Source organism: Camponotus vicinus, unplaced genomic scaffold, assembly GCF_025532165.1.
Source record: "Camponotus vicinus isolate PSW18456_S1 unplaced genomic scaffold, iyCamVici1.0 SCAF_13, whole genome shotgun sequence".
Taxonomy (NCBI): domain Eukaryota; kingdom Metazoa; phylum Arthropoda; class Insecta; order Hymenoptera; family Formicidae; genus Camponotus; species Camponotus vicinus.
This window is the reverse complement of record NW_028141949.1, coordinates 1,158,470-1,173,189: the sequence shown is the minus strand read 5'-3', so window position 1 is coordinate 1,173,189 and position 14,720 is coordinate 1,158,470. Positions and strand designations below refer to the sequence as shown.

At 27.8% G+C, this 14,720-nt stretch overlaps 1 protein-coding gene across 3 annotated transcripts in view; it reads left to right on the top strand.

Annotated features, from left to right (window-relative positions):
* LOC145964287 (ATP-binding cassette sub-family G member 4) overlaps nucleotides 1–14,720 on the top strand; it is a 28,978-nt gene that overhangs the window by 1,719 nt on the left and 12,539 nt on the right. The window contains exons 1-2 of one of the 3 annotated variants that reach the window (XM_083086871.1): nucleotides 4,798–5,036; nucleotides 6,776–7,110. In XM_083086871.1, coding sequence (XP_082942997.1) covers nucleotides 6,918–7,110 — 193 coding nt within the window. In that variant the 5' untranslated portion in view covers nucleotides 4,798–5,036; nucleotides 6,776–6,917. Of the gene's footprint in view, nucleotides 1–4,797; nucleotides 5,143–6,775; nucleotides 7,111–14,720 lie in introns of those variants that run through there. The other 2 variants (XM_083086870.1, XM_083086872.1) reach the window with 2 other exon arrangements.

Sequence of the window (14,720 nt, the reverse complement as noted above, 5' to 3'; positions counted from 1 at the left end):
CAGAGATATCATTTCAAGATTTCTATATGATCATTGTGAGGAAAAACGATTTATTATTCGAAGAAGTTCATAAACAAGAAAATAAATGGATATTTATCGAACAAATTATTAAATATTACGCTTATGTATTATAATATAAATACAGTATTGCACTATAGTTTTTCTTAATTTTTAAGATAGTTCTTCTCCTGCTGCATTTAGGATTATAAAAAAATATATATTAGTTCTTTCAGAGCTAAAATGTAACGACTATTTTATCGTATCAACCACAGAATCGGTATGGTTTATATAAAATATAATAATATATTACACTATGATAAAGCTATAATTATGTATATAATTTGTTTTATTTTGATTCTCAAAAATAATGTTTTTTCTTTTTTTTATAACAGTATTATTATTGTACATCATTTTGTCTTAATTCTTCTACCGTTTGACGGTGTCATCCGACTTGAAAATTATTTTTTTTGTAAGAAAAAAATAGAAAACACTATTCTTTTTTTTATATTGTACAAACCGGTTCGTGGTGAGATTAATGAGACAAGGAATTTTCTTACTGAAATTTCAACGATCACAGCTTTGCTAGCAAATGGTAGAGACCATTTTTTATGACACTCATCTGTGTGTGTATGTGTGCTGCATAATAAGCAATTTACGACGTCTGCATAATTGCGATGACCTAGGGAGTGGGAAAGCGTCCGTCAACATGTAATAATCTTAAGATACTTTGTTTTAAATTACTAGTATTTTCATTTTTTTTTTCTAAATTATCCGATATATTTTTTGTTCATTGATTTATTACAATCTGCGGTTTCGGTAAGTTACTTAAAACAGCTCTGTGAGTAAACTAATATTATATATTAAATGTACCACTTTCAAACGCTTTTTTATTTCATTTTTTTATATTGCAAATGTTTATGTCGACTTATTATTATGTACATATTTAAAATCTACGCGCGTCTGGACTGTATTGCGAATAATGCTATCATAACTTTTAATTAATTGTTTTTTTAATGATGACATTTTTAATTATTTAGTGTTATGATCAAATGGGGACAAACTGCCTGACGATTTACGATCAAGTAGGTCGCTAGTAAAATTTCTACGTACGTTTCTGCGTCACGCTGTTATCGTGCTTATTAGAGATTTATTTAAGCGGACTTTGTGCTTCTTATTGTGTAAGCGACGTTCACTTCGGCAATTGTACATCATAGATTACTCACCGAATGACTCTATCGATACTAGACAATCATGGCTCTGCAAAATTTTATCTCGTGCCAGTTATTTTTTCGCTAAGATTTCGTCTGCACATTATTACAAGATTTAATCAACAATCAATATCTTTTACAACAAACATCTCGTTATATGATAAAATAGAGAGATAAGTATATAACTGAATAATTATAACGTTTTTTATACGTATTTTTTACGTATTAATGAATCAGTTAATAAATAATTCATTTAAAATTTAAATTTTTTTTTATTTTTGTTTATCATTCTTTAACAAATATTTTGTGTAATAGTTTTTATATTATTGTAACATATTTTTTACTTTTATTTATTATTCTTTTACTTGGAATTGTTTTGTATATTACTTGTTTTTGTAATAAATTAAGACTTAAATTATGTAAATATAAATGATAAATTGATATACAGTTGATAAGAAACATACATACATACACAAATTGCATCTCGTAATAAAATGTAAAGATGTAATATGGTTAGTTTTAATTACATTTTTTTTAGTTAATATATTAGAAAAATATTATATTTTAATATTAATTATAAGATTATGTCCTCTTAAATACATGCTGCCAAAAAGATATCTCTGAATTTTTAATAAATTTAAATAAATTTCTAACGAGGTGCAATAGCATATTTAATCATATGTAATTCTAGTGAAAATTAATTGCATAGATACTGTAAGATATCGTTTTGTCATTTATATCACGAAATTGCTTGTTTTCTCTTTTTGAAATTGTTGTGCAATCTACAGTTCTACACTACTGCTTTTTATGAAACACGGAGAAAATCATACTTTGTCTATGTTTTAACTTTGTAATTGTTCCATTTTCTTCGTGAATGTTATAATCTTTTATGCTTTTCTACGTATAATTTTATCATTTAATTTTCAACAGGAAAAAATAACTATTGACAATTGTGTCACGTTCGCAATAACATGTCTAGAATATAACATATCAAATTTATCGGAGAATAACAGAACAAAAGAAATTTGTTCTTTTATTTCTCTCTATATATTTTTATTTTTTTTCTTTTAAATTTATTTTATGTTTCTTCATCTTAATAAATAACTTATTAATCACTTTCATGAAATGAAACTAAAACTTGATTGTATTTCGTATGACTGCAATAACACTTGCGCTAGAAAGAGAATTATTTCACAATTCTTATTGTGTTTTAATTACTGTCAGTTACATAAACGAGAGTAATTAAAATATAAGTTAATTACATACGGTAAACATTATATTATTTCGTCGGCACTTTCATGACATTTATTTTGATTTGTAGAAATATTTTGAATGCTTTTACAAGAATAAAATATGACGCACGCTGTGATGCATTTTATGCCAAACCACTTTATATTGCATTACGCGTATATAAAGATGGCAAGTATGTATATTAACGAACACTGACGAAAGGAGAAGACGCATGCAACATGTAGTATGCAGAATTTAAAATATTTTATTGAATAGCTAGACAATGTTCGAAAATATAATCTGTGAAATGATACATAAATGCACATTTTATCTTCTGTCAGATTTTTTGGCGTCCTATATTCCAATCAATCTTTTATGATGATTAAAATCAGATATAAACAATAATCATGATATTCAAAGAAGTCAAACATAATATTTACTTTAATATTATTTATAAGTTAATTATTACGCTTTATTTTGTATTTTATCGATTTTCGATTAGAATAGTAAAATCTTAGATTTTATCTTAACTTTAACTCTTAATTTTATTGCGACAGTTATTTTTTCTTCTTCAGCGTGATGCGAATAGTATATTAATAAACTATTCGTTTAGCCACTTACAATCTATAATGATAAAATGTATTAACATTTTAATTTTTTTAATATCTGGGAAAATATGAGAAAAGCAAATAAGATGATGTAAAAAAAATTAAAAATTTTAATAATAGGAAAACTATATTACTATTGTTGCATTCTGTATGTCTGCAACAACAGGATATGATCATAAATATGTCGAAATTTCAATCTTGTAATGCGAACCATAATACAATATATTGTGTTTGAACAAACGCGCAAAAAATATTAATTGCATTTAATGAATACATAGACGTACCTATGACGCACGTAACATACATATAATTTCATTATTGAGCGATTTATTATCAATGCTTAACTGCCAGTCTTCCGGTGATCATTCGTACGGAATATATATTCAGCTTTCAATTAATACATTAAAGGATAATATTTTCTTAAATTTTATATAGATATATATGATCAGTAATAGAGAGAGAAAGAATTTTTTTTTTCGCGTTACAATTACATTATTATGCGCTAAATATAATAGTACTAAAAATTTCGACGATAATAATAATTAAAAGGTGTGAAAGAAGTAAAAGAGAGCAGAACTATACTAGAACAATATTATATGATATGATTTTATATAAATCATTATAAAAAATTATTATAAATGTATATAATCTTAAAATTAATATAATTGTTGATCGAACAAAACATTTATAATTTTTGCATAATTTTAAATATAAAATGATTTAATTATTACATTTTTTAATCATTAAATATACCAATAATAATTGCAATTGTTAGTCCGTCGTCAGCTTCAGATTCTTATTAAATCATTATCCATTTACGTCAATGTATTAAAGACAATCCTTTAATGGTGCTAGGTCACATCTCTACTACATTATGAATGAGTGTATGACGTACAAATTAACTTACATCATATATATATATATACGCTATAGAAAGTTTTCAAAAATAATACAATTGCTTATTTTTTTTATCATTGATTGCGATTTGTGAATACGCAACAATTTTACTTTAATAGTCTTTGTAGGTTGATTTCGAATATGTAATGAAAATAATCTTTTGAGATATGATCTCATCGAAGTTGCAAATTAGAATGGCATTTCTATACTTCTTATTCTCACTTATTATAACTACGTGATGATGTTATCTGTGATAATTTATTTTATTAACCTTCTGATAATAGCTTAAAATTTAAATGGCAGTGTATATTTTAAATTTTTTAAAAATTTGTATCCATCCCTGTGCACTCATTTTATTTTTTTATATTATTATTGCACACTTTCACAAGTCATTATTGTCGGATAATATTTTCCTCTTCGATACATATGTGTTTTATATTAATTGATATACTATGTGTCGCTCGCAAACTTTAAATATTCCAAACATTCGGCTGACAGTAGTGAAATCGGGATATGTCATCGATAAAAATCACATCTACATGTATAATTCTTTAATTTCTTCAAAGAGAACAAACTACGAAGTATAAAAGAGCCACAACGAATTAAAAAGATGACTAAATCTTTTTGACAAATATCATTGACATTATCAATGATAGTCATCTGTGTTCTTGTCAATGGAGGACTTTGATCTACCGATAACGTTGTTCTCATGCATCATGAATGTCTTCTTTCTTCGCATAGTAGAAAAAGGGAAGACCGCGGAATACGAGAAGAGAGAGCGAGACAAAAAAGGACGCGGCGTCGGCGTCAATGGCGGCGGCCACGACGCTACCGCGGTTTTTAACTCACAGTTGGTCTCGAACCGTCATAGCGAGTGCAGCGTAACGAGAGAGGGAGGTGTCAAACGGCTGCTTTGTCTCCCCCACTGCTTGTTGCTTGCTATCGTAGGCTTTGTTATCGAAGTATAATCCGGTGCGTCTAAAAATCACAACGCGTTGCGCGCTGCTCGGGAGTGCGCCGCGACACGTGCAGTCGTACAGATCGAACGTGTGCTGTCATCATCGGCCACCTCGTCGCGCACTTCGGAGCAGAGGTTGGCATGCGTTTCTATTGCATCTCAAGGCTAGTTTCGGTGTCCGGGAGTTTCTCCAACAGTGTACAAAGAAATATCGTTTAAAGTTACGAACATACCAAACGATGTAAGAGCCAACTCGTGTTAAAATTATATCTTGTTCCTTCTCGTTGGTACAAGAAAACATTTCTGAAAGATTTCTGTGACGAGAAGTTCATAAGATTTAAATCATTATTTAATTAAATAAGGCTAAGAATCATAAACGCAGAAGGTAGTGCGTGATTGTTAACATTAATTTATACATTTGCGACACAAGTTTTGCGGCTCTACTTGTTCTTTTCAATTCTATCAATTCATGACATTGACTTTCCACGTTTTTGTTAATTTTCAAACAATATTTATATCTAATATTTACTTTTCGTTTTTGACATTGAGGGGGACTTGGAAGAATGTCGAAACGTCTGTCAACAGATTTTCAATTGTGTTTTGCGTCTATGTTGTACGTAAAAGTCTCATGATCTATATGAGTTTTTTTCTTGTAATATATTTTATAATTATATATAATATATAATATATATAATATTGTATAATTATCGCGCACTATCTTCTGCATTTATGGTTCTAGCCTTATTTAATTATCTAATGATTTCTGAAAGACGTATCGTAAAATAATTTTTTAAAGTTTTTGCTATAATATTTAAAAAAATAAAATTTTTGTTTATACGGACGTCCTTGTGTAACAAAAGATTAAAAACAATTTTCTTACCAATATTTGTTACTGCATTATATTTTACTTATTGAAGTTTTTTATTGCGTGACATAAATAAATTTGAACTCTAATGAAAAAAATATTTACTCTAAAATTTTTTGACTGACATGTTTTTATGAATGAGAATAAATTATAAGCGCGAAAAAAAATTAATACGAGTTGCATATACAAAAATAAAACCATTAGCAGTCGATTGGAAACTGTTTGCACTGTTTTCTAAAACACTAATTTGCAAGTCGGTGTACATTTACAATTTATATGCTTGCTTTCTCTACATATGCTAATTTTGCATTATATTAAATTCTTATAATGTATGATCTTTCTGTGTTCAATATTATATGCTAATGCATATGAAATTACGTTTTTAATGTTTTTATGTAATATTCTAATAATATAAATGTTCATTGCGCGCGCGCGATCACATAAATAAGTCTCTATTGTCTTAAAGATTAATATGCCATATAAATCGTAATTATCATCATAATTATCGCGATTGATTATTTTACACGTTGTACGATTTATATTGTGATGAAAGAGTTTTTTTTTAATGCTGATATCGTAAGCATTCTTATATCTGACAGATGACGAAATGGTATTCGTACGTGCTGTAAAAATGTAACAATTATTCTATGTCCTTTTCTTGTTATTCTTACGTTGCTTTCTTCATACTAAATATTTTTCCCATGAATAATATGCAAGATAGTCATAAAACAAAATTTTTTAAAAATTAACGCTTTGTTTGAAAATATTCACTACTGAAATTTGAAAGCAAACTTGTCTACATAATCAATTCTTTCACAAATATTGAAAAAATAAATATTTATATATACATGAGCATATACACATACAAGTTCGCTTTTAAATCAAACCTGCTCCGAAAATATATTTAGGAGTAATACATTTATAAATAATTTCTTCTCTTCCCTTGTAATATATTTGAAAATATTGCGTAAAAAGCGAAGTGCATTGCATTATATGAATGATATTGCAGGCAGTGGTAAATCAGTGAGGAAGCATTCATTTTTTACTTTTGTGAACAATAACATTGATCTCGAAACAAAACAGTTGTAAAATCGAGACGAACTCGGATTGACATTCGAGAAAGAAACGTGAAAATAATCTCATTGAAAAAGATGACGCTTGAGGGAAATTGCTCAACGGATGATGACACCAATCGAGTTTTGTTCCAATCCAGGAAAAACTCGATGGTGCGGCTGCAGATAGTGCCAGCGCAGCCGAAAACTATTACGCACCTACCGAAGAGACCACCAGTCGATTTGGCGTTTACTGACCTCACATATAAGGTTCGAGAAGGCCGCAAAAATAGTGAGTACACATTTTCTAACATCGATATTTTAATTTGTAGAGAATTAAATTAATGAGAACCATGCACCCTTTCAATCTGTTTTTTAAATTAAAATATGCACTTGTTACTCACTTTTGATTTTAATTGACAAGAGTACGGCTTAAGAATAATGTTTAATATGTCATAAAAGTTAGTATCGAGAAAATAAATTAGTATCATATCTTTTCCCTTTAGACATCTTTAACATTGTAATTGTTGTGCATAATATATATACATATATTTTCTAAAATAACTTCGTATTTTCATGTTTCACAATCTATTATAGAGCAAGAAGCTCATTTGATGTTATCGTATCACTTTTGATAAAATCTCAGTGAACTTTAGAATTTAAACTTTACTTTGTAAATAGTTAGATTATTTTTTAAATAGAGATGATGCATGCATATGTATATGTATTTTATAATTGTTATAACTGAACTGATTACATATCGTGCATAGAATGCCTAGAAAACATACGAAGAATCAAACATAATTCTTTGCTCTATGACATGGAAGAATCATTAATACGTTTTGCTCATGCATTTATAATTGTTAATTATGTTTTATATACACGCATATAAACATCAATTTGTCAATATTTATCGTACAGATATTGTTAAAAATTGCATAAAAATTTTAATTAATACATTTCAATTGTTGTAATGAAGATTTTTTTATCATTATATTTTAACTTGAAATTTTCATTCCTCTTGACATACATATGGCTGACATATTTAAGATTTGCGGTAATTAAATAGGTTTTATGATTAGGCAAAATCATAAAATTTTAATAAAAAATATACAATAATTGTTGCAAGAAATAAAAAAAAGAAGTTAAAAACTAGAGCCAACCTAACATTTAAAATCTAGATGATTAAACATTATCCATTACACATTCAGGTAGAGTTTCTGATGTAGTAAAAAAAGTATTAGTCATATAAGGAAAAGTCGCAATAATCGCAGAAATTACATCCTGAAATCACATAGTATGCCAACATATTACCCTTGAACTGCATTCCACAAGCGAATATTATTCGAATTCAATATGGTCAAGTCATTTCAAGAAGATTTTATATTCGCTTGAGTTCTCATACTTGTTTTTATAATGACTTGATAAATATATGTGACTTATATGGAGTATGATAATTTCCTGTTAAATGTTAAAAACACGCGGAAATATATTTTCATACACATGTGTTTTTTAAATATATGTACTTGAAAATGTACATGTTTTTTTTCCTGAAAATTCATTATCATTTTATCTACTTCCGTATTATTAATTTACTATTAATATACTTATTATATTATAACATTTCGACGATATATTCAAGATATTTTAATATTAATATAAAATATACATATATACACACACACACACACAAAATTGCATATAGACTATGCACAAATCGAGGAATAGAACTGAAAGATATGAATTATACATATATTTCTATTATTTTGAAAAGCAGAAAATTTTGATAAATATATTTAATATCAAATTTAAAATAATTTTCTTTATAATATTTCTTTATTATATCTAATATCCTATATTTTCTTTATAATTTTCTTTCTTTTGCGATGTGTTCTTCCACTTATATTTCTATAAAATGCAAAATTTAAAAATTTTTTATTATGTTAAAATTATTTATCAAATTGAGTAAAATTTTATTAGTTTCTATCAAATGCAAAAAAAAACTTTCAATCACAAACTGTTAAGTACCAAAACATAATAATTTACTGTTGGATCGAATCTATGTACAATTAGAAATACTAATCGAAATTTTATCTTGCACTTACTAGTAATGTTGTTAATTGCTAGTAACAATAAATCTCTTACGAATCAAATTATATTTTTTATGATTATTAATGATACTTATGTAGTAAGAATAATACTTAATATTATTGTTATATACTCTATCATGAAGTGGCAACTATCAATCTATTTATTCTTTCTCGATTTCATTTTTTTTCCCTGCGATTTTCCCTAAGATTTATTTTTACATGACAGTTTTAAAATTAACTATATATATATTTTTTCTATTTTAAGATATCGAAAAGTAAAATATAAATAGATTTAAAATTTTTTCATAACAAAACAGTGCATTAGTTATTGCTTCTTATGGTAAGGTGCAGCAATGATATATTATTTAGCATATTTAACGAATAATATTTTCACGATGGATCGTCTCTCAAGTATCGATTAATTATTATATTTTTTATATTATTATATTTTTGATATTTTTATATTTTTTTATGTAAAATATATTCCGATACGTTCTCATACGTTCATACTAGTAATAGATAAATTTACAATTTACAAACATTGTTAGAGTTGTGAAGTACGTATCTAAGAATTGCCGCACGCACGTAATGAATCTTGTAGAGACCTTTTCCTTATTTTTTTTTAGCCTTCGCATATGAAAACCAGTCGTTAACTGCTCTGAACGTGTCGGTCGTTGTCGCGCGCGATAAATGATTGTAAACTGGTTTCCGATGACATTGACCACCGAGTGAAAGTGCACGCACGCGTGCCAGTGAAAGAAATGCATTTCCGCAGCTTCGTAATGCGGCGCAACGGCATTTAGAAATGCAATGAACGCCCCCCCGTGATTGCATTTCTGAACATTCTTATCAGAATGGACGATAACATCACGCTTAAGCGTCATTGGAACGCATGACACAGTGAGTGAATACCGATTAGTCTGTGTGTTTTTTTTAAACATGAGATTATTCAAAAAATCTTTTCAACTATATATATATTTTCGTGAATAATTCAGGTGTAAATTAATAATATCACCTGTTGTACTTGATGTCAACGCATTGCTCTCTCTTTCTGTCTATACATCAAATCGATAATTTAATAATAATACTAGAAGTATGTATCTCTATCAACTATGCACACACACTGCGTAATCGATTTTCTATAACTGTCTTTGTATCGCGGTCAGATATTTATGATATATGACATTTTGCCTTATAATGGAGATATACACGCCATAAACTATGCAGTATTTCGATTATTTATAGACAAGTGACATGTTCATCTGTTGCTTTTTTTCTTTTTATAGTTCGCATAAAAATACTTTCGCAACACCAATTTTTCGCAGGTGATATTCTTAAGTTGCAATCATATAAGAAAATTATATTGTAGAATTAAATTGCATATATTTGTTGGAGTTATTAAAATTTCATTACAAAATTAAGTCATTGTATAATACTATCACAGCGAGTATCTTTATTTCTTTGTTTCTTATACGAGTCAATAATTTAAACTTGATGTTTTAATTTGCAAGAGAATTTGAATGACATATAATATATAGTATATAGAAAGTATACATGTATATATTCTAATTCGTTTTTCTTCAAAAATTTAAATTAAATTCCGGTTTAATTGCGCATCACAATAAATAATATCAATAACTATAATTTTGTAAGAAGATCGATTATGACATAATATACTCCTGGACAAAATCAACACATAATTTTTGTCACTTTTTTTTTAAAAGCTGATATTTAAATTTTAACGAAAAATTTTAAAGAAAAAGTGAAAAAAAATTATGCGTTAATTTTGTCTAGGAGTATATTTCAGACAAGATATATTAATTATATCAATTTATCTTTGAGCTCTCAAAAAACAGATTTGATTTAATGACTGCATGGATGCCTAATATATACAAAGTGCGTCGCTAAAATTATTTAAAATACATTTAAAAAGTACAGTTTTTTTCTCCAGAAAAATTACAATGAATTATATGTTTCTTTGTCAGCATTATGAAAATTGCACTTGACATGCAATAAAGAGAAAAATATACAATAATATCTTGAGCGATTTAAATATTATCGAAGAGTCTTTGTTCCTTCTTATCGTAACTTCCAAGCTTCAAGTGAATCGTTCCAATAATTATAATACGATAAAAATTCCGTTTCATTGGCATTGACACTCGCGAATCGTCACGTTTTACTTGAGATACTGTGAGAATTAATTATCATTTTTTGATGGATAATTTCACGTCGATCAAGAGAATCGAATTGATAATTTTACGGTCTGGAAAGAGAAATTATATCTGAACTATATACAGGGTGTCCCAAAAGTCCCGGAACGGTCGAATATTTCATAAACTATGCACTTCGAGACGAATCAATTGGTGTAAAGAAAACACATAATTGTTTCGAAAAAGAAAAATGTAATTGTTAACTGAAAATTACATTTTTTTTTCGAAACAATTATGTGTTTTCTTTACACCAATTGATTCCTCTCATTATTTTGTACATAAAAGTATTAAGGTAAGATAATGGAAAAATGAATATTTTACAAGATATTTTACGGTTTATGTAAAATTAAGATGATTTCAAGCCTCATAACTCGGAAAGTACTTAATGAAAACTAACTTAATTATAGTGTTTTGGAAAGCTCTCGAGATGAGTTACAAGAATATGCAAAAGCATATAGGGTGTCCCATTTAAAAAGTTGGAGGTGACCTTCACGTGACCTTCAGGTGACTCTTCAAGGTCAAACTAATGGCACCATCTTATGGCCCTCTTCAAGCCATATAACTTTTGTCTGAAACATTTCTTTCTAAAGTGCATAGTTTATGAAATATTCGACCGTTCCGGGACTTTTGGGACACCCTGTATAATAAATCACAAATATACAAGATAACGATAAACCACGTTTTAATCATGCAATATTTTGAATGTCAATATTAAAATATTTAAATTATTTATATTAATGCATTTTGCTGTCGTGTAATATCTTAGTTGAAAAAATAGGAATTAATTTCTGATGGCCTTGATGAAGCGTTTAATAGTCGAGACACAGCTGGCCACGTAATCCGAGATTATTACGTTATTCTAGTAATGCTACCTTACATAGGCTTCCGCAATAAACTCATCTTATTGCCAAGCGTAGATTAATTACAAAATGACAAGAGTTTTTTTTTTTTTTTTCAATTTTGCAAACGTAATATAGATACTATACATATATCAAATCATGATTAATTATTAGGTGTTTTCACAAATAACAATAAATCAAAGAAAATGCACAATGTATAATGTATAATATATTATCAGAAGACTTTGCTGTAGCTATAGATGCAAATCATAAACGATAATTATTATCAGCTCGAATAAAAATGACACTTTAATGTATTAAGATGATTCTTATCGTAAAACACGCAGTAGATATAAATTTATGGATTTGCACATGCTTTAATATTCTTAATATTTTTAAATTAATTTCTTATCCTGAAAATCATTGACCCCCCATCGTTGATCGAAATAATATTTCTAGTAGATTAGTTTTACTTATCTACAAATATGCGCTCAAGATATATAATCTGTATATCTTTGGTAAAAGAAATATATGTTCGATTGGATAAACTTATTCTTGCATACAGTATTCTTAAGCTTTACGGATCTTTTTAAGGAAAACACAATGATGTATCACTAATAAATTTATACTAGTTTACATAGATATCATGACACATGAAAAACACAAGTTACATTTCGGTTTACATTCATTGGTTTATGTGTTACAATACGAAAGGAATACAAGGCATTAAACAAGCCATCAAACATGTTTTTCTCATCGACTTAAAGAGTGAAATACATTATCCATTTAGAATAATAATATGACCTATATCCTCTTCGCATGCCTAAGCGATACATTGTGATGTACACAATAATGAAATATATCGAATCAATTATTGTATATTCTATTATTCTCCTTTTTTATATTCTATTTCTGTTTCTTATTATCTATCTATATTATTATCCGTATTATCATCGAAGTATTATTTTTCCACCCCATACAATTTTATGTCACATTGTTTCACTAACTACGTTTTATTGCGTGATATCCACGCAATAAAATATGAATAGGAGAAACATAAAGGCGACTTTCTTATCGAGTATCCTTGCTCGCAATGATCATCTTCAGTCGTTAAAATATTTATCAACAATGTATAAAAATAACAGAGAGTTAAAAGCTTTAAATTTGCGCGTTTTGATAATTTTAAACTGATAATTTCAACTTTGCCTCGCATTTTTTATTCTCCGATCGTAATACTCAAAGAAATTGCATTATTTATTATCTTACAAAATGTTCTATCCCAAATAGAAATAGAAATAACATTTCCAGAAAATATCTTTAAAAAATTGTATTCTTTAAAATAAATATAATTTTTTGAAAAGATTGTAGAGAAACAATTTTATATTGGAGATTTCTCTTGATAATTGTAAATTTTACATTGAAATCATTGTAATTGCACACGAGATAGATGAAATACGATTCTTGCCTGCGGCAAATATTACGATATACTTTTGCAATATTATGATGCAGCATTTCGATATGACGTGAAGTATTATTGCGCTATTCATAAGATTGCAAAATTAAATGAAGAAAGTCTAGAGTGTAGTCTTATGAAGACAAATAGATGGATATAAAATTTTGAGGCCTCTGAGTCTGTCTTTCTCTCTCTTTGGCTTTTGCTATTTTATTTATATCTACAGATACATGCTCATAAAGACACACCCGCATTTACACACACATATATACACTATATATATTTCGCATATACAGTGCGAGCAACCGGAGTAATTTAGATACTGTAAAGTCACAAAGTGTATGTCGTAGCAAGATTTTTGCAATATCGCAATATAGATTGCGTAATTCAGCGCGCAGCCTTTTCTACGCTCGAAATTAACAAACTTAATTCACCTCTCTTTCTAGATCTCAACCCTCTCTCTCTCTCTCTCTCTCTCTCTCTTTCTCTCTCTCTCTCTCTCTCTCTCTCTCTCTGCATAGATCCGAGTTAAAGGATTGTTTCTCTATGATTTGCAATATTACATTCTACGTATGTGGCCAATTAATGGCAGACAATGATGCAATTAGTGGCACGTGAGTTTTGACATAGATGTGGGAGGAAGATATTTACTTGCACTTTTCAAATTAAGGAAGCAATACAATCATTCTAAAATTTTGAAGAATAAAATTATGACAGAATTGCGCAGCAATTGTGTGTGTGTGTGTGTGTTTGTGTGTGTGTAAGGTCAAGGTGTTATATATGATTGTAATGGTATACATAATATTGTGCGTTTAAGCAATAAACATAATAAACATTTTTTATTAAGTGATAAACTATCGTATCTGGAAATTATCTTACGAAAAGCAATAAATTTACATTAATTTTATACATGAATATACAGGATATTTTAAAAATCGCGCATTTCTATTGATTAAAAGCTAAATGAAAAAATTGTTTTACAATTACTTGAAATAGCAATAATGTTTATATCTGACAAATATAAAGACTGATTTTAAATGTTTATACGATAATAAAAAGGTATGATAAACATAATAAACGAGTATAAGAATTCTTGTAAAATAAAGATACGTCAATCTCATCAAAAATTTAACTATTTATTATAATTGACGTAAATTGACGAAAAATATATTTAATATTCAAGAATTTACATATATATAACCTTATTTTTATTATTTTTATTAATTGATTTTTATAATCTTAGAATTCTTGTGGAGTTCTACAGTTTCAATATGTTTATGTAAAGCTGATTGGAATCTAGTTCACCTTGA